We start from the raw sequence: 26534 nt of genomic DNA on the forward strand, positions 1-26534 counted from the left end.
TTCTACTTATTTGTGCTGAAAGTAGATGATGTTCTATTCGCACCATGTTGCAACCTTCCAAGTTTCAAAAGAAGAATGAAGGGCTACTTGAAGACCAATATGTAGCTTTCGCTAGCATTTACTTGCGTCATTTTGCTAAAAGCAGTCTGTTTTATATTATCTAATCGAGCAGTTCAGTCCGCGTCTCAAAATGTTCAATAAATTGGTAAGTCAAAAGAAACAGCGGTTTGGTTTTCACTGCTTTGAAATGATCTTTTAAAAATGCACAGATGCTTGAAAGTATTGTGCCGATGCTTGAAAGAATGAGCTTATTCAATGAGTATTTTACAATTTCAAAAAGTATTACTCTTGGCAGTATCAGTAGTGAAAACTTGTAGTACTGGGATTGCTGAGTGAACCATTTGTGTGAATGTTGAAAAATGTTCTGAATGATCACTCTTTGCTGCCTGTTTGGCAAAAGCAGGGCACACAGCATAGGCTTTGGAGATTCCTGAGTGACTCAGAGAGATGTTATTGGGGCGGATCGGTTGGATAGTGACATAACCGTAGGCTTCTTTTTGAAACGTTGGACTAGCCACCAAACCAGGAAAGCTGCTTCAACATTTTTTCTGTCTTAAAGGGCACTTTTGCTTCCCTCTGGTTCTGGATGTAAGCTGTTGTTGAGTATACAGTATATTTATTTTAAATTATTCTCATTTTTATTTAAAATGAGCGTAAGAAAGGGATTTGGTTGAAGCATCACGCAAATTTAAAACCAAAGTTTCTAGTCCTAATTTTATAGAGGCTCTGTCCACCAAAAATCTCTTTAATATACAGTAACTTACTAAAGGTGACCTTGAATGGCAGATTTTTCACCAGAAGGGTGAGTATCTTGTGAACTATTCTCTGTATATTTTTGACTATTTTGTTATTTATCAGTGAGGGTGAGGCCATTGTGGAAGGCATGTATATTTCCTGAGATAGAGGAATGTATTAAACTGATTCTTTTTATTACTTTGTATTGTCTGGATGAATTGTTCTTCTGCTGGCATTTTCTGCTGGGAAGGGAAAAAAGATGTGGTTGAGGTTAATCATTTCTGTAACACTTTTTTTGTAAATGGCCTTCAACAAAAGTAGGTATACATTTGAGAGCCCAGGGTACAATCTTTGTGAAGGAAAATGTTATTTATTTTGACTTGTGGTGTGGTGGCATGCGGTGTCACACACTTTAAACCTTTTAAGCCTTAAGCAGTTTAAGGATTTTGTTTCCTATTTGAAAGTTCATAGTTGTGTCCCCATAAGCCATGTTTCAGTCTGTATACCCACCTCTAACGGCCTGTTTCTCCCCCTCCTGCGCTGCCACAGACTGCCTGACCTCACCATGAGTCGTGAGCGGGCAGACTCCCAGGGGTCACTGGGGCCTGACGATGAGGTCATGCCCTACAGTGACGATGAGACGGACGATGAGCTGGAGCCCACCTCTGATGTCGAGGAGCACGAAGTTGCCCCCCCTGTGGTGGAACCCAAGTCCGCTGGTGAGAGCCCCTGATTTGTATATAAACCTTTAGGTTGTCCTACCATGAGCACATCACTACCATCTTCTCTTAATTTTAACATTTCTCTACCATCAAGGCTTTTGGTGAGTCTTCATTATTGGCTTTCACATCATTATTTAATCATTTATTTAATTAGAAGAAACCTTATCCAGGGAGACTTAGCTGCATGTAGTTTTATTTCTTTTACATTTTGTAGCCTTTTTACTGTGCTTTATGTTTTACTATAGGAATGGCAGCAAAGTACATTGCTGATAGGCCCAATAGTAATATTCCGCCTCATAGCTGAACTCTCATAAATGCATTTCTGCAGTGAGCCCATAGAGGGAAAGCAGGGCTTCATATGGGGTCTTTTGTTTTCAGAGTCTGGCTGGAGGGTCAAAGCCAATGACCGTGACTTCTGCAATCTCCCTGAATTTCAGAAGAAGGTCTTCTTGTGCATGAAGAAGAGCAGATACTCCGTAAGTTCCACCAACAACAGCGATTCACAAACCCTTTTTCAAACCCAGTTCAGCTCTTGTTGAGTTGTGACTAAGCCCACGGCAAAGTAAAGTAAAAGTTCTATGTAAATCATAGTTTAAATGTACATTATTATTACTTAAAGTTGTTACATAATTGTTGTAAACATTTACTATATGGAAATTGGACTGCTTAAAACTGCCGGTTCAAATACTGCAGTGTCAGTTTACTTGTGATGTGGACAAGCATGTCACCTCACCTTTGATAAATGCAGAAAAATACTGCTGTGTTAATTTCAAAGTTTTCTAATGTAGAGATGTTGCATATTAATTCACATAGACACATCCCTTTCAGAAGGCCAGTTTGGTCCTTTGAAAAGCATAAAAATATAATTAATTTTACACGCAGGCTTACTCATGAATTTGCCTTGCTGACATAATATTTCATGCTTAAATTTAGGATTAATGCATTTGCAATTGAAGAATTTCTTATAATGTTGACTTTTTTCCTGCTTGGCAGCAGTGATTCAGCCCACTATTTTATAGCAGCTTATGTAGCCTGTGAAAGTTGTACAGTGGTCCTGTGTATGGTTCCTCGTTCCTGCTTTATTTAATTCAATTATTTTTGAAGACACCAGCAGCAAGTGTGATCTCAAACTAAAATGAGATTGCACAGAGTGACCAATTTGGTATGCGCACACAATGAAATGAGAGAATGTAGCTATGGGGAAGATGCTGTCCTCAGAAATGTTGCCTGGGTTGGATGTTGTGGATACTGTGGCATGTTCCAATCATTCACCGCCCACTTGGTTAACACAACAATTTCAAAAAGCTACAGCCTTTTATCTGTGCTGTACTGTTGGTGTTGCACTCATGCATGGCATTTCCTGGTTGATGATATCGGTTCGTGACGCCGATGTTGCAAAACTGATTTTCTTGTCCGGGTGCTTGCTATTATTAAACCACCTGCCATTTCCTCATCTTATTGCCCAGCCCTTATCTGAGGCTTTTTGATTTAGCCTCAAGATCTAGCTCTGATGAGGATCTCTGATGTCAGTATTGTGTAGCTCATATAAAGTCATTCAAGTTCAAGATGAAGTTCTAGGTGGGCCCTTATCAATTAAATCATCCCATAGAAACAATTTAGTCTGCTTCTTGTTGTTTTGAGAATGTGAAAATTGGAAAACTACTTGGACACCGTGGAAATTTTTTTTTTTGTGGACAAAATGGGAAAGGGAGACTGTAGAGAGGCTGTACACTCCCACCTGTGCCCTCTGGTTATGGCTCAGGGCCTATTACTGTGCCACAGACTAGATTGTCTACCTTGGGGGGTGGGCTCTTCAGTGTCAAGGCCCCCAAGCTCTGGAATGGCCTCCTGCAACACCTCTAGGCAGCACCTGCATCTTCATTTTTAAATCCTGTTCCAAAAATAAAGCTATTCTATTCTATTGTAAACCCAAGACCAAAACACCGTTTCTCTCAACACTTTTCCTCTTTTCTCCACTTTTCCCACTTTTCTCCACTTTGCTTACTGGCTTGGTATATTATATCTATGCTTTCTGATGTGGTCTCTTTGCTTTCTTTAGTTCTTGACTGCACCATAAGTGTTTTTTAAATATATATATATATTTTTACCCATGATGATATGTCCTTTTTTTAAATGAGAAAGGTGTGATGTAAATAAGTTTTTACCATTAAAATTATTAATAATTTGCTACATCCCCCCAATGCCAGCTTCTAAAAGTAATGTTTGTAGAATGAGATTACATTTGTATAAATGGTGTGCCTGATGTAGCAATACTCATGTTTAGTATAATTTATTAACACTTTTTTTTCTCCTCAGGGGAACGGTATCAAGACGTACAAATACAACGCATTCACCTTCATACCCCTGAATTTGTACGAGCAGTTCAAACGAGCGGCTAATCTCTATTTTCTGGCTTTACTTATCCTACAGGTCAGTCTGAATGAAAGAATCTTGGTTGCGAAGTAGTATGTACATACAGTGTGTAAATTTACAGCTGATAGCCATTAGGTTACAAGTCAACATACAATGGGTTTAAAATAATGTTAGCAAGGAATTGTGCGATATTATACAGGATAAGTGTATGAAAGTCTATGAATGCATAACAGACATACAAATTGTCTGCTTTGAGGGAATTTCAGAATTTGTTTAAAGGGAGGCCTCTATTCTCCAGCTGGTCAGCATGTCTGTGAGATGTCTTTTCATTCACAACTTTTCTGGAATGCCAACTCCAGCTGTTATTCACACATGACCTCTAAAATGGTGACATTCGTGAACATTGCAGGGTAAGGCTGAATGTATGAAAAGGATTATCGATAAAGAGAGCAAACAAAGACTTGGCAACACTATGGGGCCAATATCTTGGTAAGAGGAGGAGGCGATGTCAAATGAAAACATTTCACAACAGTACGCTACCTCACCACTTACCCTTTAATACAGGGTATGGCTGAAAAGCCCATTTAATTTCTAGTCTCCTTATGATGCAATGACCAATTGTGCGTGCTCTGTACATTCAACTGAACGTTCCAAATTGTCTTCACTATCAAACATGTATTTCCAAAATGCAAAATTCAAGTCCAGTTATACACACTTGATTTATAATTGTAAGGTTAACCACGGCTTAGTGAAGTTCATGTTGAGGCATTGATTGTTTTTGTGTCTATATTATTGGGGTAAAGCTGTCCGTCCAGTGACTGAGGTACTATGTGTCTACATGAAGAGGTTGTTTCCCAAGGCTCTCCTCTGTATTTCTTTCAGATCATTCCTCAAATCACAACTCTGCCTTGGTACACAACGCTGGTGCCTTTGGTTCTGGTGTTGGGAATCACAGCCATTAAAGATCTAGTGGATGACCTGGTGAGTCTTTTTTAATCACGGTCTAGCCTTTGAGAGAGTGTGTAGGAGGCAATCTTGTGATCGTTATGTTGGTTTCTTTCCTTTCGTATTTTTCCCCGCAAACAAAAGCTTGCATTATACATTCACTGATATGACATTGTAACATTGCCAGTGACAAAGAGTAGTGTTCACTCTGAAAAGAAACGTTTTGTACACATTGTCATAGTGGATAAAGTGCTTCACAAGGAGCAAGAGACGTGTTTGGGCAGTTCAGCCATCGTCAGTGTAAAGAGAAGTCCATCTCTGCTAAACGTATTGCTGGCTAACTGCCACTGGAGACAATTAGACAATGACAACATAACTGTAGGCCTTGTATTGGTCCTTAATGTAACAGTGACTCACTCAGTAGTTACCTCACAACACAGCACCAAATAACAAATGGGAAAGAATTACAGAAAATAACTGAAAATACTGAAAGTGTCCAGGCAGCACCCAGGCGTCTTAACCAAACCGGACATGTGTATCATTTACAACTTCCTGCTGAAATGGTTTCAATCACCTGTGTGCCCCCCCCAACAGGCACGCCATAGGATGGACAAAGAGATTAACAACAGGAAGAGTGAAGTCCTTCTCAATGGCAGGTACGGTGATCGTCTCACACCTGTAGTTTGTTTTGTTGTATTTCCTTATTTGGGGGAATCTGGGGGGAAAATGCTTGTACCACATTACATTACATTCATTTAGTAGACGCTTTTAGCCAAAGCGACTTGCCTTAGTATTATTCCATTTCTGCAAATTATTTTGCGAAGAACCAGAAAATGGATCATGGTACTAATCAGTCCTGCTATTTCTAAAGGTCTCTTATATTTTAACTTTGGTAAATGTTTACAGAGCCTTTGCATTTGGATACAGATGATTGTTTTTTTTTTTTTTTTTGAAGGACAGCTGATATCGATGTACATGTAAATACATAGTTTAAAAAAAAAATTGAATTATTAATTTGTTTCAAATCAGATTTGAAGAATCCAAATGGATGAATATCTGTGTTGGAGATGTGGTTCGTTTGAAGAAGAATGACTTCATTCCTGTAAGATGAATCAGTATTCTTGGGTCTATTTAAACTATGATACAAGAAAGTTTTTCATATTTATTGTGACCTTTGGGTTTTCAGTCCTGGGTGCTTGTGTATATGTTTGTCTGTTACTCACTAAAATGGTAGTACCATCCAGATTTACCATAAAAAATACAGTGTATGGAGGTGCACTCTGACATTTGTTTCTCCCTTTTTTACATTAATTCTGGCCAATTCTGTTTAAACATGCCCCCCTTCTGAAACCTATGAATTATTTAGACAGTTTATTTTTCTCTCTTTATTCTTGTCTTCCAGACCCTGCTAAATTTTGATTTGTTTTTAAGACCATATTCACGTGTTTATTTGTTTGTTGATATATTCCATGGACTCGTCCTCATGCTTCTGTGTATACTCATCATTTGTATGGTTTTTTTATTTAGGCTGACATTCTGTTGCTGTCCAGCTCAAACCCCAACAGTCTTTGTTATGTAGAAACAGCTGAGCTTGATGGGTAAAATATTTTTATGCATTTTTATTTCATGTCATCATTCATGCAGTTATGGTTTTGTTTTTGTTTGAATTATAATCATTTAGTCACAGTGGGCAAACAAATTAATACTAATAAATGTATTCAATCAGTTTGAAAATATAATTGTAATAATAATAATAATAATATTTTTTCCATTTCTCTGTAAATTCATGTGAATACATATCTTTCAGGGAGACTAATCTTAAGTTCAAAATGGGCCTCAAAGTGACAGATGAGAGGCTTCAGGAGGAAAGCCAGCTGGCACGCTTTGACGGTAAACATGCAGATCTGTGATAAAAGCATGGGTGTGCATGATGTGTGTGTGTGCGTGTGTGTGTGGTGTGTGTGATGTGTGTGCGGGCCATGTTCTGATAATACTCCCGGTTTTATTGGTGTGTGCTTAAACCTGCAGGACTTTCTCTACACTTTGCAGAAATGGAACAGATGGATACACTTTTATCACTGTTAAATAATGACAAGGCTGGAATTACAGGCAGTGGACAAGTGGCTCGTTACGCAAACACGATGGAGTAGCATGTCGGCACCTCATGTATTATACAGTCCAGTTATAATCCAAGTTAGCAATGGCATTGAAATGGGTAGAACCCAAGTGATGGTTGTTTGTTGTAAACTGTGACATGATTGGTCATGGCTCATGTACAGATGGGTTTCTTTTGTTGTCAATGCTAAGTAGGATAATGTATATTACTGTCTTTAAAAGGATAGAGTATATAACACAACATAAATCATCTCAGCCATTTGAAAATATACTAAAACTGAAATAGTATCAAATTTTAACCTTGCACTTGTACATTCAATGTTTCACAGGGAGATGGTTTTGCTGATAGCAGCTGAAATTGTGATTGAACTTGATATCTGATGGATAATTGTCCCAGAGACTGGTTTATAACATCTCATTCCAAATTATCTTATAGGGGGGGGGGGGGGGGGGGGGGGGAGAAGAATTATTATTTGGTCCTTCACAAGAGCAGAAGTTTTAGAGTAACTCCTTGCCTTGTCTTTCCCCAGCTATGATCATTTGCGAGGAACCAAACAACCGTCTGGACAAGTTCACAGGCACCATGAGGTGGAAGAAGGACAGCTACCCGCTAGACCTGGACAACATGCTGCTGAGAGGCTGCACGATCCGCAACACGGATGAGTGTCAGGGCCTCGTCATCTTCGCAGGTCTGCGCTCGGTCCAACCGCAGCTGCAATGCTGTCTCACTGCCTTACCGTTACCAGCTCAAAGCCTAAACTCTCGCTGTTATCACTGGCAGCTGTTGCTTTAAACTCTGACTACTGCTGTTAACCCCATGCAAGCAACAATAGTTCGGGTTTTAAAATTATTGCTGTTTTGTCTTAGGTGCCGATACCAAGATCATGAGGAACGGTGGCAAGACCCGGTTTAAAAGGACTAAAATTGATGAGTTGATGAACTACATGGTTTACACTGTAAGATGATTGATACTCATTATCACAAGCAATGTTATCAAAGGAACAAGGGCAACCTAGACTTTTCATATAGTGTTGCACTGCAGTACCAATGCCTTTTTTTGCTGCTTCCATATGTATTCAGACTGTATATTGGAAATCCGGATTAAGAGCTTGTGTGTCCTTGTGTGGTTGCCAGAATACATATTTGGCTCAGGCTAAAGGCCATGCATGTCCATAATTGGTAAACATTTAAATATTTGTTAATAAATACAGTCATCCGATTTCAGCCACATATACATGGCCTCATATTAGACAATCATAGTGTCAGTGTCAATATATACCTTCAAAAGTACACACCCATGTGTTTGCATGGTCTTCCAGATCTTTGTTCTCCTCATCCTGGTGGCTGCTGGTCTGGCAATCGGGCACACCTTCTGGTGGCAGGAGATTGGCAGCCAAGCATGGTACCTATTTGATGGGAAAGATCAGTCCGCTTCCTACAGAGGCTTCCTCAGCTTCTGGGGCTACATTATTGTGCTCAACACTATGGTGCCAATTTCCCTCTACGTCAGGTGAGACTCCACCCTCTCTTGTCTTACTTCTGCCCTACACCATTCGGGGCCTAGTAACCACTCTCATTGGATGTGATATTCTTTGCGTTCTTTGCAATGCTTCAGCCTGCAAATCTCATTTCTGTCAGTGAATGATTGGCGCAATTAATTGTCATCTTTGGTTTTATTAATGCCATTAAATGTGTAAAGAGTGTCTGAAATCTTTATTTGATGTTGTGTAGTGTGGAGGTCATCCGGCTGGGTCAGAGCAAGTTCATTAACTGGGACCTGCAGATGTATTATGGTGATAAGGATACCCCGGCCAAGGCCCGCACCACCACCCTGAACGAGCAGCTGGGCCAGATTGAGTACATCTTCTCAGACAAGACTGGCACCCTCACACAGAACATCATGGCCTTCAAGAAATGCACCATCGGCGGCAAAACCTATGGTATGGCCAGCTCAAACAAAAACATCCCTCCTTGTCTTGTCATTTGTTTGATAGAAGCCAAAAGTCTTTCCTTCCTACAATTTCAGCATTGAAGTCCTATTTAAATACCCCTCCCCTTCCCTCAGGGATCTAAAATGAAGACATTGCCAAATAAAACCATGTCTGCATCATAGTAACTCTGTCCTTTAAAGTTGATACAGTACTGTGGTGAATTATAGTTTTCTAGGTCAGTATAACTGTCAACTTTCAATCTGTATGGTAGAGAGACTTCAGTGGTAGGAAAATGGCAAGCATTGTTGGGCTGAATGACCTGTTCTTCTCATCATGCTATGTTATGTTTGAGATCTGTGGTATTGAATTTCAGAGGGGCTGTGCATTAGCTTTATGTCAGGTAATTGGGTCACTGATACATCTCAGTTGCTTCTTAGATTGTTTGGCTGATGTACAGAGAACATCATTGACATTACTAGCTAATGTTAAATGAGTGTTAGAAAATCATATTTTAACATACCTTTTTTTCCTGATTATTTATTTTGTTAGGTGACCCCACCAGTGCTGAAGGTGTATCACTGGACCGATCGCGGGTAAAGTATATTATTGCTCTTGTTTTTCATATTACTGATCAAAAAAATGAACCTTTTTGTTTGCATCATGGACAAAAAACAAACAAACAAGACAATGTGGTTTCCATTAGTAGTATCCTACTAGTCTATTCCTTGTCTCTGTTCATCTGTTCATCTTTCATTTTAACTGGATTTCTATTGTCAATCTGGTGGATGCCCCATGGCAGTAGTGTTTGATGTGTACGTCTCTGTCTGACTCTTATACAGCTATTTGATCATTATTATAAATAACTCATTGTAATTGTGTCCCTTCCAGTGCTGTAAGCATATATAATGTGGGGAGCTCATTACAGACTAATGGCACCCCCTCATAGTTTTCTTGAATGCTAGAATGTTTTGGTATAATGGTGCTACCTTAGAAGAGTTTAGCTTCCTTTTTTAGTGCATTATCTTTTCGTGAGTCACAGCATGGTTGTGGCAACACTAACTATACTGTACCATACCATATTAGGTGAATAAAACATTGTAATATACGTATGTATTTTCTTTGGCCAGCCGGTGGACTTGAACTGGAACAAATACGCAGAGAAGAACTTCCCGTTTTTTGACCACTCCCTAGTATCCTGCATTCAGTTAAAAAAGGACCCTGATGTGCTCGAGTTCTTCAAGCTGCTGTCTCTCTGCCACACTGTCATGGTGGAGCACAAGGATGGTGAGACTCTATAACCGCATGGGAATAAGTTTTCTCACCCTAGAAAAACACAAAGTATAACGTTTCAGTTTCTGGGTTTATGTGCTCCTGCTTCAGAGAAAAATCCAGTATGCTTGGTTTCTCATGCATTTAAGTTTATTCTGTCCAACTTCATTTAATTAAGTTATTCAGGTTTTCCTAATTGTCATATAGTTATTACTATCCCAGTATTATAAGGTACTCTTGTCTGGAGTATAGATTTGATGTACATTTTGATTTTAATTAAAATTGATTTAAAACCACATATTTTACAGTTGATGTTGAGAAATCCCTGAAAACTTAATTTTAACATAGATATCCTTGAGAATGAGATTTTTTCAAGGATGGCCATCCTGTGTGTGCTTGCTAACCCCTATGCTCCTACTTGTCCTCTCCAGATGACCTGGTGTACCAGGCTGCGTCCCCGGACGAAGGTGCGCTGGTGACTGCAGCACGGAACTTTGGCTTTGTCTTCCTGTCTCGCACCCAGGATACAATCACCATCAGCGAGATGGGCACTGAGATGACGTACGAGATGTTGGCCCTGCTGGACTTCAACAGCGACCGCAAACGCATGTCTATCATCTGTAAGTATGGGGGAATCACAACGGTTTAATAAGCCAACTATCTCAAAGGGATGTACAGATGAACAACAATAATAATTAGGGTTGTGGTTGAATTGGTCAAACTGTCAGTGGTTTATCTGGTACAGTGACATGCTGTCCTATTTTTTCGTCTCATAGTGATTTAACTATTAGGAGTAGGCTTGGAACATGAAACTGTGCACATTGAGCCCTGATGGGATTTGTTCATCATTGCTGACCCTTATCCTTTCCCTCCTCAATGTAAAACATTCTTGGTTTGCCAGTGCGGTTCCCGGATGGCCGAATCCGTCTGTACTGCAAGGGGGCAGACACGGTCATCTATGAGCGTCTGCACCCCAGCTCTCAGCACAAGGAGACCAGTCAGACTGCGCTGGACGTAAGTGCAAGCCCTCCTTTATTTCTTAAAGCCTTTCACATATGATGCCGTGGTGAAGCTCTGATGAAACCCAAGGTTTCAGAGGAGGGCGCTGCTGTACCCTTGAGAGAGTTTCCCTGAATTAAACTGATAAAAATAATGGTATGGGCGTTCCTCACTGCCTTTGCTGCTCATTGTAGATTTTTGCCAACGAGACTCTTCGGACCCTCTGCTTGTGCTATAAAGACATCAGCGCGCAGGAGTTTGCTGACTGGGCCAGGAAGCACAAGGCTGCTAGCATTGTAATGAGCGACAGAGAAACTGCACTTGACCAGGTGTATGAGCTGATCGAGAGCAACCTGATGGTGAGTCAAGAGGGCCTGGATTTAATTCAGCCCCCTGAGCGCTTTGGAGAAATGTCTCATTGGTACAATTTGCCAATTATTTATTTTTTCCATTGGGCCATGGTTCATATCCCATTGCATTTCCACTGAGAATTTTGGCTACAATCTGTCTAAACATTTCTAATGAGCACACCCAATTTTTTCAATATTTGCTTGCTCCTCCATCTGTAAAGATTGAAAGGTGCCTTCAGTTCATGCTCTAACATTTATTGGTGTTATTGTCTTTCAGCTGATTGGAGCAACAGCCATTGAGGACAAGCTCCAGGATGGGGTTCCTGAGACTATTGCCAAACTGGCCAAGGCTGACATCAAAATCTGGGTTCTGACCGGGGATAAGAAAGGTATACACACCCGAATAGGCTAAGACATTCAGCTAAGGTGTTTACTTTGCCTCCCACCAAACTTGAACGAATAATCTTTCTTCAATCTGTGTAGAAACTGCAGAAAACATTGGGTACTCCTGCGAACTTCTGACCGATGACATGCAGATTCACTACGGAGAGGACGTCAAGTAGGTTTCACTCTGCTCCATGTGCAGTATATGATTTGATTTTATTGAAATATCCTTCAGAAATATGTCAAAAATGAGGTTCCCAGTGGCATGCTGAAATTTCCCACATTTTTGTATGTGGCAGTGAGAAGCTGCGAATCCGACAGGCCAACAGGAGGAACCAGGAGCCATTAACACACAGGAACAAGAAGGCTAAGGAGCTCTTCTTCACGGACCCTGGAAAGAACGCCCTTATCATCACCGGTGGTTGGCTGGTATGTTGCTCATGGCATCAAGCATTTTGAGTTACGCACAAAATGGTATCCAGTGCTACGAAAAAGTATTTGCCCCCTACTTGATTTCCTGTATTATTTCATATTTGTCATACTGAATAGACAAAATGTAATATTAGACAAATGGAGTTAAACACAAAGCACATTTTTTGAATTATTTCATTTATTTAATGAAAAAAGTTATCAAACACCTATATGACCCATGTGAAAAAGTAATTTCCCCCTTAAACGTAATAACTGGTTACACCACATTTAGCAGCAATAACTGAAACCAAATGCTTTCTGTTATTTGACATCAGTTTTCACATCACTGCAGAGGAATTTTAGCCCACTCTTCTTTGCAGAACTGCTTTAAATCCAACACATTGGTAGAAAAAGAGCAAAACTTAAATTTTGCTCTTTCAATCTTTATGATGAGAAGTCTGTAATTTTTGGTTGTACGAGTTTCGTGAATAAAAATATCTCTCTTTAATGAAGATGTAAACTTACAGGAGGTCAGTCATGTACCAAAAACATGCTTCTATTGTGTTTGAACCTTCGAACCTCTCCCTTCCATACAGAATGAGATCCTGTATGAAAAAAAGAAGAAGAGGCGTCGCCTGAAGCTGCGGAAACTGAGGAAGAAGCCCCCTCCTCCCACCAGCCCCCAGGACGGCCAGCCGATTGACGATTGGGAGAAGGAGCAGAGGCAGATTGACTTTGTGGACATGGCGTGCGAGTGCAGTGCGGTCATCTGCTGCCGTGTCACGCCCAAGCAGAAGGCCAACGTCGTCAGCCTGGTCAAGAAGTACAAGAAGGCAGTCACACTGTCCATTGGAGATGGAGCCAATGACGTCAACATGATCAAGAGTAAGTGGAGCCCTGTGACCACATGCCAATTCTTAAAGATTTCTGAAAAGGAATGTGTAGTTGTCTTGAGTCTACTACGTTCAGTGTGAATATTCACTTTAATTATTCTTATGGTAAATTTAAATCCATTTTAATAATTGCCATTAATGTTAAAGATGGAAAATCTAACTGTTACACTTTCTTTATAGTCACGTTAATAACTTGAACACCTAGTATTGCATGTGTGAGAGTAATTGTGTGCGTGAAGTAATATTATGGAATGTTTTTATCTTGCTAAAAGAAGAACCCCAGATAATGGCACTATTGTTGTGGAACGTGCAGCCCTTCTGATCTCTTTCCACCCTTTTCAGCGGCAGACATTGGGGTGGGTATCAGCGGCCAGGAAGGCATGCAGGCCGTCATGTCTAGCGACTACGCTTTCGCCCAGTTCCGTTACCTACAGCGCCTCCTGCTGGTGCACGGCCGCTGGTCTTACATCCGCATGTGCAAGTTCCTGCGCTACTTCTTCTACAAGAACTTTGCCTTCACCCTGGTCCACTTCTGGTACTCCTTCTTCAGCGGATTCTCATCACAGGTGAGATTTTTATGGATTTTAATGGGTCTGCCAACAACAAGGCTTTTGTTTTATTACTTCCAGCCCTAAGGCAGGATGCCAGTGTAAATCAAGAAAATGTCCTTCACTGTGTATACAAAATTTACAAAGCTAAGAGAAGGTACTGCAATTATAATTAACATATGATTTTAGCTAGGCTGCTTTTTTGTATTTGCAAAATTTGACATTTCTGATTTGTGGCATTATGTTTTCTGTGATTTCTCACTGAAATAACGAAAAGACTCAAGTTCCAGTGTTTTTGAAGCTGTGGGATCCTGAAATGAACAATGAACGCTTTTTATTATTTTACAGGTGGCATATGAAGACTGGTTCATTACTCTCTACAATGTCTGTTACAGCAGTCTTCCTGTCCTGCTGGTGGGCTTGTTAGATCAGGTATGCCTATGCTCTTAAATTCTTCTATGACACCATACTTTTAAAATAAAAATTCTAACTTCCTGTTTGTGGAGATAGTTGACATTTCACAATTTAAAGTTCCAGGATAGATTTGTAACCTCCTGAACAGAATGCAGTTTCAGTGGCCTGATGGGAGGTTTAATGATCCACCCCCCCCCCCCCCACTCTTTCTCTTTTAGGACGTTAACGACAAACTGAGTCTGCGCTTTCCCAAACTGTACCTACCAGGCCAGCAGGGGTCACTCTTCAATTACAAGAACTTCTTCATCAGTCTGTTCCATGGAATCTTTACTTCACTTACCATCTTCTTCATACCGTACGGAGCCTTCCTGCAGACTATGGGACAAGATGGAGAGGCTCCGTCTGACTACCAGTCCTTCGCCGTGGTGACCGCGTCCTCACTTATCTTCACTGTCAACATGCAGGTACCTCCTTGATTTGCCACTGAAATATTCCCTCTCTGTGCCTTTCAGTGATCTTCCTCCTGAAGTGTCTACTGCACTTCATCCAACTGGACTGCCCAGTTTTTCTGTTGTGCTTTTTAATGATTGGAATGCATTTTATCTAAATAATTTTATTTAATTAATTTTTTTTTGCTGGTGCATGAACATTTGACAAGCTTATCAAAGTGTTTTAAATGGCATTCTCATGGTAATTCTACCACAATTTTGAATTCTTGATGCTTCAAAATGATAAGTGTCAGTTTGCCTGTAAAATCGAATGCTGTTCTTCTCAAATTGAACGATCCTGCTCAAAATGGTGATATAAGTGCCCTGTGTTTGAGTTTGAGTTTGAAGCTTGCAATGCTGTCCTTCTCATTATATCAAACCTCTCATTTATTTGATTTTTCCTCTCACAGATTTCTCTCGACACCTCGTACTGGACCTTTGTGAACTGCTTTGCAGTCTTGGGCAGTATAGCAATATACTTTGGCATCATGTTCGACATCCACAGTGCAGGAATCCATGTGATCTTCCCTTCAGCGTTCACCTTCACTGGTGAGTTCAAGTGTGCCCCATCAAAATGCCGATGGCAAATTACTGACTTAAAAATATGAATTTTTTCAAATAAGATCAGCATTCACATTGCGTTAGTCTTTTTCATTGTGCTGGGAATCCTCAAAATTAAGAAATGTTCAGAATAAACACTATACTCCTGCACACAGGAATTTTTATTAAGTTGACGTTTCAGTCTGAAGACCTTTTTCAAGACCTGGATCTCAACTTCCACTCATCGTTAAACATTCAGCTAGTGGGCATCAGTAGAACGTTAACACATTATCCAAAAGTAATGCAAAGATATAAATAATGTGCTAAAGAAACAAAATTTGAAGACCCGTAGACTAACTTATTTAATAAATATGTGTGGATGTCTTGACAATGGTCTTGGACCAAAATGTGGATTAATAAAAGCAGAGACGGCAAAATTATGTTTAGGAACATGGTGTTGCTTTGAAGATACAAAAAGGACCATGTGTTCACTGTTCCAATTTAATGGCTGCTTAAAATACTGCATGCAGTCAGCAATGCCAGATTCCCCTCAAGCAAAGTTCCTTTTTTGCTACATTAAGCACACAAGGAATTGATGGTCTTAATTTGGCTAATTAGCACCCATTTGAGTTTTTCAGGAAATCAATTCTATTGAATTTTATCACTTAGATGCAAATAAGTCAAATGTGATATGCCACCTATTAATGGTTTACATTTGCAATTTACTGTTATGTTGAATATTACTGTAAGTAAGTTATTGTATCCAATTCATTAATGGTACAGTCGCATAATTGTAAACATAAATTATAAGCTTAACAAGGGGAAATCAATAAAGGGTATTGGATGTGAAATTAAATGGAAAATTGATTTTTTATTCCTTGCACATTTGTTTAAATTTAATTGAAAGTTGTTTTGATGCACATGGAAAATTAACTATGGTATGTACACTGGCAGATACTGTTTGATTTCAATAGGCAAAGAATGTAATGTTGCTTATACAAAAAAGTATCGTTTTACAAAATTCTAGATGGCGCATCCTATATCTCAGATATACCAACAAATATTTACCTCAATTGAGGCTAATTCTGACTGTTGCCAGAGTCTCTTTCCATTAAAATAAATATGATCTAATAAAAATAAAATATCTGTCCTGACATTCTTGGTTGCAACAATTGGGATGGCACATTGCATTTGAGTTTACCAGTCCATAAAGGATACACTCATGTTAAGTACTGCCATAGCTGGCTGTGATTTTTACAGAATTTATTTGGAATAACTTGGTAACCTAGCTAGCCTGTGATCCAAAGGTTATGGTCACGTGACTAGATATGATCCATGCTGCTGTGGCATGGTGGGTGGGTGGGGGGTTAGACTACCAGACGATGCAGTGTTGTCTTCTACTGTATGTGAGACGCACCACTAGGGGAGATGCTAAAGGCAGCCCCCTGCTGTGTCTCTGTCCCCCAGGTGTGGCCTCCAATGCACTGCGGCAGCCCTACCTGTGGCTCACCATCATTCTGACCGTGGGCATTAGCTTGCTGCCTGTCATCTGCATTCAGTTCCTCCATAAAACAATATGGCCGTCTGAGGGAGACAAGGTGAGACGTCCTCAGCTTTGTATTGTGTACATAGTCATGCATCTACATGTTACCAGGGGAGCGTTTGCATAGCCTGAGTGGAATTTCCACTTCCCGATACTGGTGTTGGTTAGCCATGCCTGTGATGAGCTAGAGCCAATTCCACAGCAAACTGGCCTCAGTAGACGATACACTGGCTGATCTTATATGTTGGTGATACATTTGCTGATCTCATATCATTCTGGATTTAATCGAAAATTCTGTTATTAACTCCGTAATTAGTCCCATAATTTACGTGATCTGACATTGTAGCTAATTTTATTCGTCATGAATGACAGCTGTAGGCTGCTCTCATGCCCCTATATGGAACATTTTGCTGGGGTCTGATTTACAAACGAATCGATGTTAGTGTATACACCTAAAAAGGGGATTGAGCCGACATGCTTATCTTTTGTAGAAAGCTGGAATTAAGTTTTATTTTTAATGCTTACTTTACAATACATCAAATTAATACTTGTTAGTGTAGTGTATTCGACTGGTTTTGTTCACATATATAATGTTATTTTGCACACACACATGCACCCATACACTCCTGACCATCCTGCAACAGTACACAGATTGCTAAGGCAGGTTTATGGAAATGAGGCTAAATGCAAAAAGGAGAACCACTGCCAGTGAGCACTTTGATGTCAGGGCATTTCTGGGAACACTGCATAACAGGGGAGGGTGACACTACCATAAGGCAATATAAATTTGCATTAACTAACGTTGCTGTTAACTGCTAACTACTGAAAAGTTCACATGTACAGCTTTGTTCATGTATTTGTACATTGTTATTTCATGTTAACGACCACATTAGTTAATGCCAATTCATACTGGAATTAAAAAAAAAAAAAAACAGTTAAGGCATTTGTTAATGGTTACCAAATTAGGTTTATCCTATGTTTTGCTTATGTATAAATAATCAGGTTACTAATACATCAGTTAATGTATTTGTTAACAACTAACTAATGAAAAGTTAATTTCATGCTTAATTAACGTATTTGTCCATCATTAATTCATGTTAACAACTACATTATTTAATGCCAATCCAAGTGACCCTATGGTGTTATAAGTGTTACCCAGGGAGCGCTGGAAGTAATCAGGGTGCCCAGTGCTGACCTCTGCCCTCCTGACCCCCCCCCAGGTCCAAAGGTACAGGAAGAAGTATGAGGCAGAGGAGGAGGAGAAGAAGAAGCCCAGGCCCTTCGAGCGAGGCCGCCGGTCACGGCGCTCCGCCTACGCCTTCTCCCACTCGCGGGGCTACGCCGACCTCATCGCGTCCGGCCGCAGCATCCGGCGAAGGCCGCCAGTACGGCGGGACGCCCCCGCCAGTATTCCAGAGATCCAGGCAGAGAACAGCTGAGGGCCGCTCAGCACGTGCCTGCCTGTCCAGACTGTGAAAGCCTAACGGCGCACCAGGGACCTGGGTATATTTTAAAGTTTCATCTGTGACACACAATGTTATACTTCTCAGGATTGAAAATACTTTTTTTTTTTCGTTTTTTTTTTTTTTTACTGCAACAACATCTCCCTGACATTTGAAATGATTGTCGTTAAGTACTCACTCACGGTACAGCTGAGCCTGTTATTGTGTCTGATCTATACGTTCTCTCCTGTTGTGTCTGGTTACTGGTTACAGTATATTTTTATACCACAATGAACAGGAAGCCATGGGAGTTGGTGTTATAAAAATGGTTGTAATTTAATATATTGTTTATTGATGCTTGACATTTTTGTGGGTTAGGTGGAGAAAATGATAAGTATCCTGGGCTGGATTTTTATGGGCTTTACTGGCTTTGTCATTTCAGCGTTGGAGCCTATCAGTGTCACCCTTTTTTCTTTTTGCACGGTTTGTCCGTTAATGTCTCCAAATAGCAGTCTTTCACAGTCACTCTTTTCTAAAGGGTAATTTATTTTTTCTGAGTACATGTTTTAAAACCGAAATGCTGTTTAAATGCCACTGTTAACTGTAATACTATAGAACCTTGCCCTATTGCCCTCTTGGATTCTTCAGCCAAACTTCCACCCCCTTCCCAATTTGTATTTTTATTTTTTATTAGACTTTCAGTAACAGCAACAGTTAATGATCACAAAGCCAATTACAGGCTTGTAATGTATGTTTTTGGCATAATACCTGGCAGGGAAGTGTGCCTTGCTATAAGTGAACTGGTTTCTCTGTAATAGTTAAAATGAGTTTTCTATCAGCACTTTATTTCTCTTTTAAGAGGCTCAGCTTAACATTGATCTTGAATAAATGACATGCATGTGTTTTGTCATAGATCAGTACTGACTCAATTCTGAGAAATGGTCCCAGTGATAAATGCAAAATATTGCTCACTGGCAGAAAGAGGGATAAAATTATCATACAGCTGTTACACTAAACTGCCATCGTTTCTTTGTACTGTTAATACCCCAGGATTATATTTGCAACGGCTTTTTATTTGTTGAAGATTTTTAAATGCCATTATTTTTGTTTTTGTCACTCTGGAAACACACTTACGCAGTGTGTTCCTACTTTTCTGAGTCTTAAAAATGACTTTTTACAATCAACATGTTTGTAACATGTTTTTAGAACTCTTATCAAATATACTTTGTAAAAATGACAATAAATAAAGAATAGAAATGAGAATTGGGCATGGTTTTTTTTCTTTCTTTTTCCCTACACATGCATGAAGGGACCAAGGAAACGATGCAGGGACCAGCTGCGATTTCATACACAGTCGGACCTTGGCAGCTGACAAGTGGACTCTCAGTAGCCCTCCATTTGTGTCATAAAAAGCCATTGCTGTGGAAATCAATATGGAAAGTGTTGCATCTTGCAAATGTTGCGTCTGTTTAACAAGGTGTTCAATCTGAAGGCTACAGTAAGGCATGTTATCGTCTGTTCTCTGATAATGTGTATCATTCTAGTTGCATTTTTGCATTGTTGTGTGATTGGATCCTTGCCAAAGCCAGAATCTTCACCTTTTTTGTTGCATTTTCCCCTGTCTACATATATCAGTCTCATTGCATAAGCTCATGGTTCTGTGGGTAAGAAAGAGCACAGTATGTCTTGTCAGTCAGTCCGCACTGGATATGATGAGATATCCACCCTTGTTATCATTGTTTCAGTCTTATTTATTTGACAGATCAAGGATGTAAAAGGATAAAATGCCAAATGAACAACACATGGAAGGATATTGGTACAGAACAGCAATTAATAACACCGGATTACATGCGCTGATAAACAGTGCATTAATAAATGATGAACATAAAACCAAAGCTATTTTTATCATACACATCATGTGTGAAAAATAAAATATTACTTTATATCCTAACATGAACCAACTGAAACTCATTTTGAAATAAAACCAGTTATGAAAAACATGTAATTAAATCTAACAACGTTGTGAATATTAGTATGATTATGTATTTTATAAGTTCCGTATTTTTTTATTGTTGAATTATTTCACTGTTGCTGCATTTATTCAGATCATTAAATCGTGGTTTATTTAAGTACGACATGTAAAACGGAAAAACGCAAGAAAAGCAAATGATTTTCCTTCTCGGGTAAAGGTAACCACATAAATGCGCACGCAAGAAATACTCAATTTTCAATACTCAAACAGTTTTCTTCCAGCCTACAAATGTGTCGTGGTATATTTGCCACAATACAAATGTCTACATCGAAGGTCTGCCATTGCGCAGTACTTACATTTACGACAGTTTCTCTTTACGACAATGTATCCGTAAAGCTGTTGAATAATCAGCTGACCGGAGAGAAACTGCAGAGGGTAATAAACAAATTAAACTGAATTGTTTTTATCGTTTAGTCTTCATAGATAGCAACTACTCACCGCAATTGTTCAAAACAAAGGAAATGTTCCAGTAGTGTCTGTAGGTAAGTCATTTCTATTTCACGATTAGTTTTCTGTAGTCAGCTCGCTAGCTAACCCGGAAACAAGCTGCGACAATGCAGGTGCATGCATTTATTATAATGAAATCATGTAAAGTTCTTACTAATATGTAACAGTGTAAGCCCATCGAGTAGATTGGTATTTAATGGGGTGTTGATAGAGAACTTAGTTGTAATTTATTCTGATAACGCATTGGACCGAAACCTTTTACATAACATCGACGTTGCAAGTAGCTTAATAGCTAACTTAGCTAGCTGACTACTATTTACTGTTTACTGCCAGTTCTATGACAGCGAGCTAATCTTATCTGGTAGGCAAGATTGATCGGCTTCATCACTACCATTGTGAAAGTCCATAAAATGTATAAGTTACCATGGGATCTGGCATGCCAGTTGATGGCTAGCAAGTTCATACTGTTATGAAATAGGTAAAATAGGTAGCTGAATTTTAGGACGCTTGCCCTGAACAGCAATCTGATTCTTGTTTAATACCAGGTCAAGTCATGCTTACATGTCGTTGATGATTATTCTAGGAAATTTACATCAGTGTTAAATGAACCAAAACGTTGTTAAGTGGCTTCATCAGTGCTGTAAAACATTTAACTTGTATGCATCAACCGTGTTGTGTTTGTTAGCTATCGCATCACTCTCCAGACCTGGTTGCATACAGTGAACTGTCAGCTGGGTAGCGCTTGATAGTTTGTCTTTCATCAGCATTAGCGCACGGCCAACTGGTTTGCTGCACTTAATGCACGCAGTAAATATAAAACGAACGCATTACGTCCTGCTCTTGGTTATATTATTTGCGCAGTTGAAACGGGCGTTTTTGTCTTCTGGGAGTCTTTTCTGTAAAACATCACAGTATTCGGGAGGGGGATCTGCATGCTATCTAACGTCATTTGCGCCGACGTCCAGTTCGTGTGTGCCGCTCACTCATGTGTCTTCACCCCAATAATAAAATCAATGTGGTGTTCCAGTAATTTTTCTGAAGTCTGAGCGGTACTCTTTACACTAAATTAAAGAGCATGTTCTGAGTCCATGATAAGGGCTCGGATTACTATATTCTGTAGACTACACACACTACTATAAAACTGTGAGTGCACCTGTAATTAGGCTGCGCTACACTGTCATTACACGAGCAAATGCACATGCCTACTTGTGTAGGCTAACTACCGGTACACTTGATAAACAGAGAGGTTAAGGTTGGCGTTAGGCCGACGGTTTATGTGGGATTCCTTAAATGAAATCTCCTGTTCCAGGGCTGCTGCATACATGTTACATTACATTGGTACCATGGTGAATGGTACGTTTTGTAAGGACATTATAATTAAAAATGGCTTTGTTCCACTCACAGTCACATATAGGAGCAAAATAATCTAATTTAAGCCTGGCAAACCTTTATTAAAAATAATTATAGCCCATGTTCAGAATGTACGGTAGCTTGTTTCAGAGGTTGCCTTATCCATTCTCAACCCAGTTATTTTAACACGAAGATATTGATTGTACTGAGAGCCTGTGATAACAGTTCAGTAGTTGCTCGGTTTCCACAAGCAGTCTGCAGCAGCCCCCATTGCGCTTAGTAAACAGCCTACTTACTCCTACCTAGTTTTTGGGATTGAAACTGAGAAAGCTGACAAAATGAAGTTGGTGCACATTGTGAAGATGAAAGGATTGTTTCGGAAACTCAGGCTTTCTTTGAAAAGACAGGAAGAAATCAGGTACTGTACTGGAATGGTGTAGAAGTACAACAGTTTTGTACAATGTTCATTCAGGGTTACTTTGCATGGCAGGATTTCTTTGGGTAAAATAAAATTACTTCTGGCTCTCAGCATAAGTTACCTCAGGTTTGCTATTACAATTAATTAGGCTATAAATTGTGTTACAGTGTCTAGTAACTGTAATTATAACCTTGTATTTTATTTTGTCAAGTTTGTAGTGTTTGTAGTGTACAGTTTCGTTGATACCTAGTTGTCATTCCCGGTGTTATTATGGATGATCTGTCACTTTCTACCATCCATGTTCCTCTTGCAAGCTGCTCTGGATGTGAGCATCTGCAAAATGGCAGTAGTTTACGTAATGTCAAATTTTACATTGGGCAAGTACAAATACCAGAGAATGAATACGAAAGAGTTCTGTTAATAGATCAAATTGCTTTCTTGGCTGGCATTTCCAAGATGTGTGAAGTATGCTTGCGTGGGAGAATGTTGTTAGTATTATGCACCATGTTAAGCCGAAAAGACTTGATTCTCCGGTTACTGTTACTGTTTCATGTTTTCAAATGTTCTTATTTTAAATCTTTCAGAAAAGTCAACACCACACCAAATGCACTACACTGTGTTGTTATTGTGAAGCTCATGTTTGAGACTATTCTGAAATCTCGTGCAGTTGAAGCTTGTTAATGTTAGCAATCCATTAACCCAAATATTTCCAGTGAATGGACAAATCAATAGGATGGATTACATAACATTTCACACTGAAAATGCTTTCACACTGCCTTTTGTAGCAGAGAGCATTCGTAAGAAATTGTTTTACATTTCTAAGATTGAAAAAAGAAAACATTTTCCAGTTCACAAAGGAATGGAACTAGGTCAAAATATTGTAGGTGAAATCAGATGCTGTATTATGTAACTGTTGGATTTTTTGTTGGAATGCAGCATCTTGAATGTGGGTTGAAAGACAAGTCTTTTGTACTCCTCCACATAGTATTGCAGTACAGATATCCAGATATTTTCTTCCAAAGGCTTTAAATTTGTTTACATAATGGAGATATGTGGAAAGTTGGATGGATGTTATTAGAAGATGGATGCTTTTGGCACAGTAGTGACTGAGTGTTGGTGTCACTACTGAACAAGGAGTCCATAGTGGCATGGTGAAAGTAAGGGTTTATGCTGTGGATCAACAGTTTAATATTGAACAACATTTAGCATGTCAGATGACGGGAATTTTTTGTTCTCTTGAATTCGTGTTTGAGGATTAAATTGTAAATAAATGACCAAGCCCTGGTCATATAGATAAAACACTACCTGGTTTATCCAACATTTTGTTTAAGGATGAATGTTTTTCAGAGAGTAGCCCTCAGTGCCTTAAGAAGAAGTGAATACAACTTGAAGAAAATGTGTAGGTGGGATACCTTGTGGATCACAAGCATCTTTTTTCAAGCTCAGCCACACAATCAGATTAGCTCATCACATTGTTATGGTAACTACAGTATAAATGCATGAGGAAAATAGACGTTTGTCTTGACAGTAGCTTAGCTATTGCTGGGTCAGTGCAGGGAGGTTTGTCTCCTCCATTTAGGATATTTTCCAAATTCTCCTGTTTTAAATGGCTTTGATGAGTGAAACGGACAGACACTCCATATCTTCAGCGATGGCTAATGCAAATTGGTGCTTTATAACAGCTGGCTTTTGTGCCAGGGGGAAACTGCCCTTCAAACTGGGACTTACCTTGATTTGCTTTCCTGACCTGTCACGAGTGATCCATCACATGCCAGTGGTTTTAGGCAAATGGAAATCCAGGCTGCTTTACATCACTATTTAACCCTTATTTAAATAAGTCTCAGGTGTTTGGCCAGTTTTTACAGACTCTTAAAACCGTGGCTTCAGTGGTCATACTCCGAAAAATGTAAACAATTACGTCTTTTCAACGTTTGCACAACGTCAGAGGACCTGCTGATTTAATAGAAAATATTGTAAAAGAATCGTGTTTGTCACAGAATTAACGGAAAAGTGTTTTGTGTTTGGAATAAAGAGCCATTTTTGTATCAGAATCTGTCTGAATTTGTCAGGGTCAAATATAGGCTATAGCTTTGAAGGACTAACACTAGTTGTCTGTAAATGTTGAATACCCTTCTACAGAAACAAACAGACATGCTAACCCGAACTGACAGTTCAAGAAAGAGGAATATTAGTAATAAAAATCCTTACTTTTTAGGTTACTGGTGCCTAAACGGTTAAAGTATGACTAATAATTATTTGATTATCAGATTAATGAGGAAACATGCTTAGGGGCATGCTGTACAGTGTACTGCTCTCCTTTTATTTGTGGATGAGCTCCACACGGCTGCATGGATTTGTAAAAAGTTTTTTTTTTTTTGTATAGATGGGTTCATTTGTGAGGATGTAGTACAGTGTTTAATTGATTTTGCTGTACTCTAATTAGCCAATAGCGTCTGCCTTACATAAACAGTGTCCATCTAGTATTGATGCTTCGTGCGGAAAGAGGCCCCTGCACCACACCCTGAATGGGACAAACCGGCCATTCATCTTCTTTCCCAGGGAACCGATCATCAAACCAGTGTTCACGGTCTACTGTCTCCTCACCCTCTTTTCTGATTAACAGTGTGAACATTGTTGGAGAAATGTTGTACAGAAACGTTTATGAATGCATGACTTATGAAATTAACTGCTCGTCGGACTATGATAATGGCCGTTGTGGTAATGCTGCAGTTGGTAATTTTGTGAGGGAGGTCCTGCCCAGTTCAAATTAATGTGAGGATGTCAAGCTCCAGAGTTCAGTCTTTGGGGTAGGGCTGGGCGATATGGCCAAAAAATAAAATCTTGATTTTATTTCAAACTTTTCACGATTCACAATTTTAATCTAGATTTTTTTTCTTGTTTTTCACTAAATAAACTAAAAAAGTCCAAGACATAATTCAAATAAGTGTTTTCCTTATTAAAATGAAAAAAAAGAATGAGACTGTATGAACTAGTCTGCCTATGTGTGCAATAACAGTTGTTCAAGAATAACAAAGAAATAACAGCACTGGCAAGGCTCTCATTATTGTGCATTTTTTTTACATATAAATATATACATAAATACATGACAGCATTGTAAGCTATTTCATTGAGTTTGTCTTCTGGTGAAATGCTGAGTGAATTAGCCTAAGTCCCTTATAATGAGCAAACACGCAACCTATCTACACGTTCTGTGTAGATGAGTGACTTGAGTGGATTGGGGCTTGTTTTACAGAGTGCTTAGCGGCTGTATATCCCCGCATTATAACATTCGTAGTTTAAATCTCGATTTTATGATTCAGCTGTTTTTTGCATAGTTTTAAAACGTAAATTCAAATGAATCTATTTATCGCCCAGCTCTACTTTGGGGGTCATTGGATAACTCTGTGTTGGTCACAACATGGTTGGATTCATTAACTAACAATAACCGTATAATTTAGGCTCTAGTATAGTGCTGCCTGTTTGATTTGGTCTTGTGCAAAACAGTATTGCATTCAGTAAAGGTACATTTGATCTGAGAGTGATGTAGTGTCTTTTGTTTTATTGAACATTCCCCTGCAATTTAATAGAATTAAGATTTGAACCCACGCTGTTTGTCCCAGTGCACTTACTGCAGCCTTACATTCTTATCCATCTGCTTTGCACTCAGCTCAAGAGAGAACATGTCTGGAAACAGCCTGGTGTTACCCATAGTGCTGTGGGGCCGCACTGCCCCCACACACTGCATCTCCAGCCTCCTGGTGATGGATGACCTGGCCACCATCATCACTGGCTGCCATGATGGCCAAATTTGCCTGTGGGACATGACTGCTGACCTGGAGGTGAGTGGGCGGGGTCAGCAGGGGAACAAGAATATTATTGCAGTACAATCACCATTGTATTTAAAAAAAAAAAGAAAAAAAAAGAAATTAAGCAAGCTTACAATGGCTAGGGCAGATTAATGCAAACCTTTTGCCACTTGCAGAAGCTCCGGCATAGCTGCTTTGACCTCTCTAGTCCCTCTGTTGAGTAGTCCCTCTTCCTTTCTGTTCAGTATCGGCCATTTAAATTGCCTTGCAGATTGGTTTATCTTAGGCAGTATTTTATATTGTTCATTATTTATTTATT

General features: G+C 39.5%; 2 protein-coding genes across 8 annotated transcripts in view; both read left to right on the forward strand.

The window, feature by feature from the left end:
- atp8b1 (ATPase phospholipid transporting 8B1) overlaps positions 1–19418 on the forward strand; it is a 32221-nt gene extending 12803 nt beyond the window's left edge. Inside the window, exons 2-28 of the mRNA XM_035389882.1 lie at positions 1345–1514; positions 1896–1993; positions 3834–3947; positions 4773–4871; positions 5430–5491; positions 5865–5937; positions 6363–6433; positions 6643–6725; positions 7481–7639; positions 7818–7906; positions 8270–8460; positions 8682–8890; positions 9431–9474; positions 10009–10165; positions 10582–10770; positions 11052–11164; positions 11344–11508; positions 11777–11888; positions 11983–12058; positions 12183–12312; positions 12891–13179; positions 13530–13753; positions 14084–14167; positions 14368–14613; positions 15048–15186; positions 16645–16775; positions 17941–19418. Of these exons, the coding sequence (XP_035245773.1) occupies positions 1361–1514; positions 1896–1993; positions 3834–3947; positions 4773–4871; positions 5430–5491; positions 5865–5937; positions 6363–6433; positions 6643–6725; positions 7481–7639; positions 7818–7906; positions 8270–8460; positions 8682–8890; positions 9431–9474; positions 10009–10165; positions 10582–10770; positions 11052–11164; positions 11344–11508; positions 11777–11888; positions 11983–12058; positions 12183–12312; positions 12891–13179; positions 13530–13753; positions 14084–14167; positions 14368–14613; positions 15048–15186; positions 16645–16775; positions 17941–18159 (3720 nt within the window). The 5' untranslated portion in view covers positions 1345–1360 and the 3' untranslated portion in view covers positions 18160–19418. The remainder of the gene's footprint in view (positions 1–1344; positions 1515–1895; positions 1994–3833; positions 3948–4772; positions 4872–5429; positions 5492–5864; positions 5938–6362; positions 6434–6642; positions 6726–7480; positions 7640–7817; positions 7907–8269; positions 8461–8681; positions 8891–9430; positions 9475–10008; positions 10166–10581; positions 10771–11051; positions 11165–11343; positions 11509–11776; positions 11889–11982; positions 12059–12182; positions 12313–12890; positions 13180–13529; positions 13754–14083; positions 14168–14367; positions 14614–15047; positions 15187–16644; positions 16776–17940) is intronic.
- A 1084-nt stretch (positions 19419–20502) lies between these two features.
- Positions 20503–26534, forward strand: part of LOC118212409 (WD repeat-containing protein 7) — a 161564-nt gene continuing 155532 nt past the window's right edge. For 2 of the 7 annotated variants that reach the window (XM_035390243.1, XM_035390247.1), the window contains exons 1-2: positions 22222–22409; positions 26077–26248. In XM_035390243.1, coding sequence (XP_035246134.1) covers positions 22330–22409; positions 26077–26248 — 252 coding nt within the window. In that variant the 5' untranslated portion in view covers positions 22222–22329. Of the gene's footprint in view, positions 20677–22221; positions 22410–26076; positions 26249–26534 lie in introns of those variants that run through there. The other 5 variants (XM_035390250.1, XM_035390248.1, XM_035390244.1 and 2 more) reach the window with 4 other exon arrangements.

This window comes from Anguilla anguilla, chromosome 14 (assembly GCF_013347855.1).
Source record: "Anguilla anguilla isolate fAngAng1 chromosome 14, fAngAng1.pri, whole genome shotgun sequence".
In the NCBI taxonomy this organism is placed as follows: domain Eukaryota; kingdom Metazoa; phylum Chordata; class Actinopteri; order Anguilliformes; family Anguillidae; genus Anguilla; species Anguilla anguilla.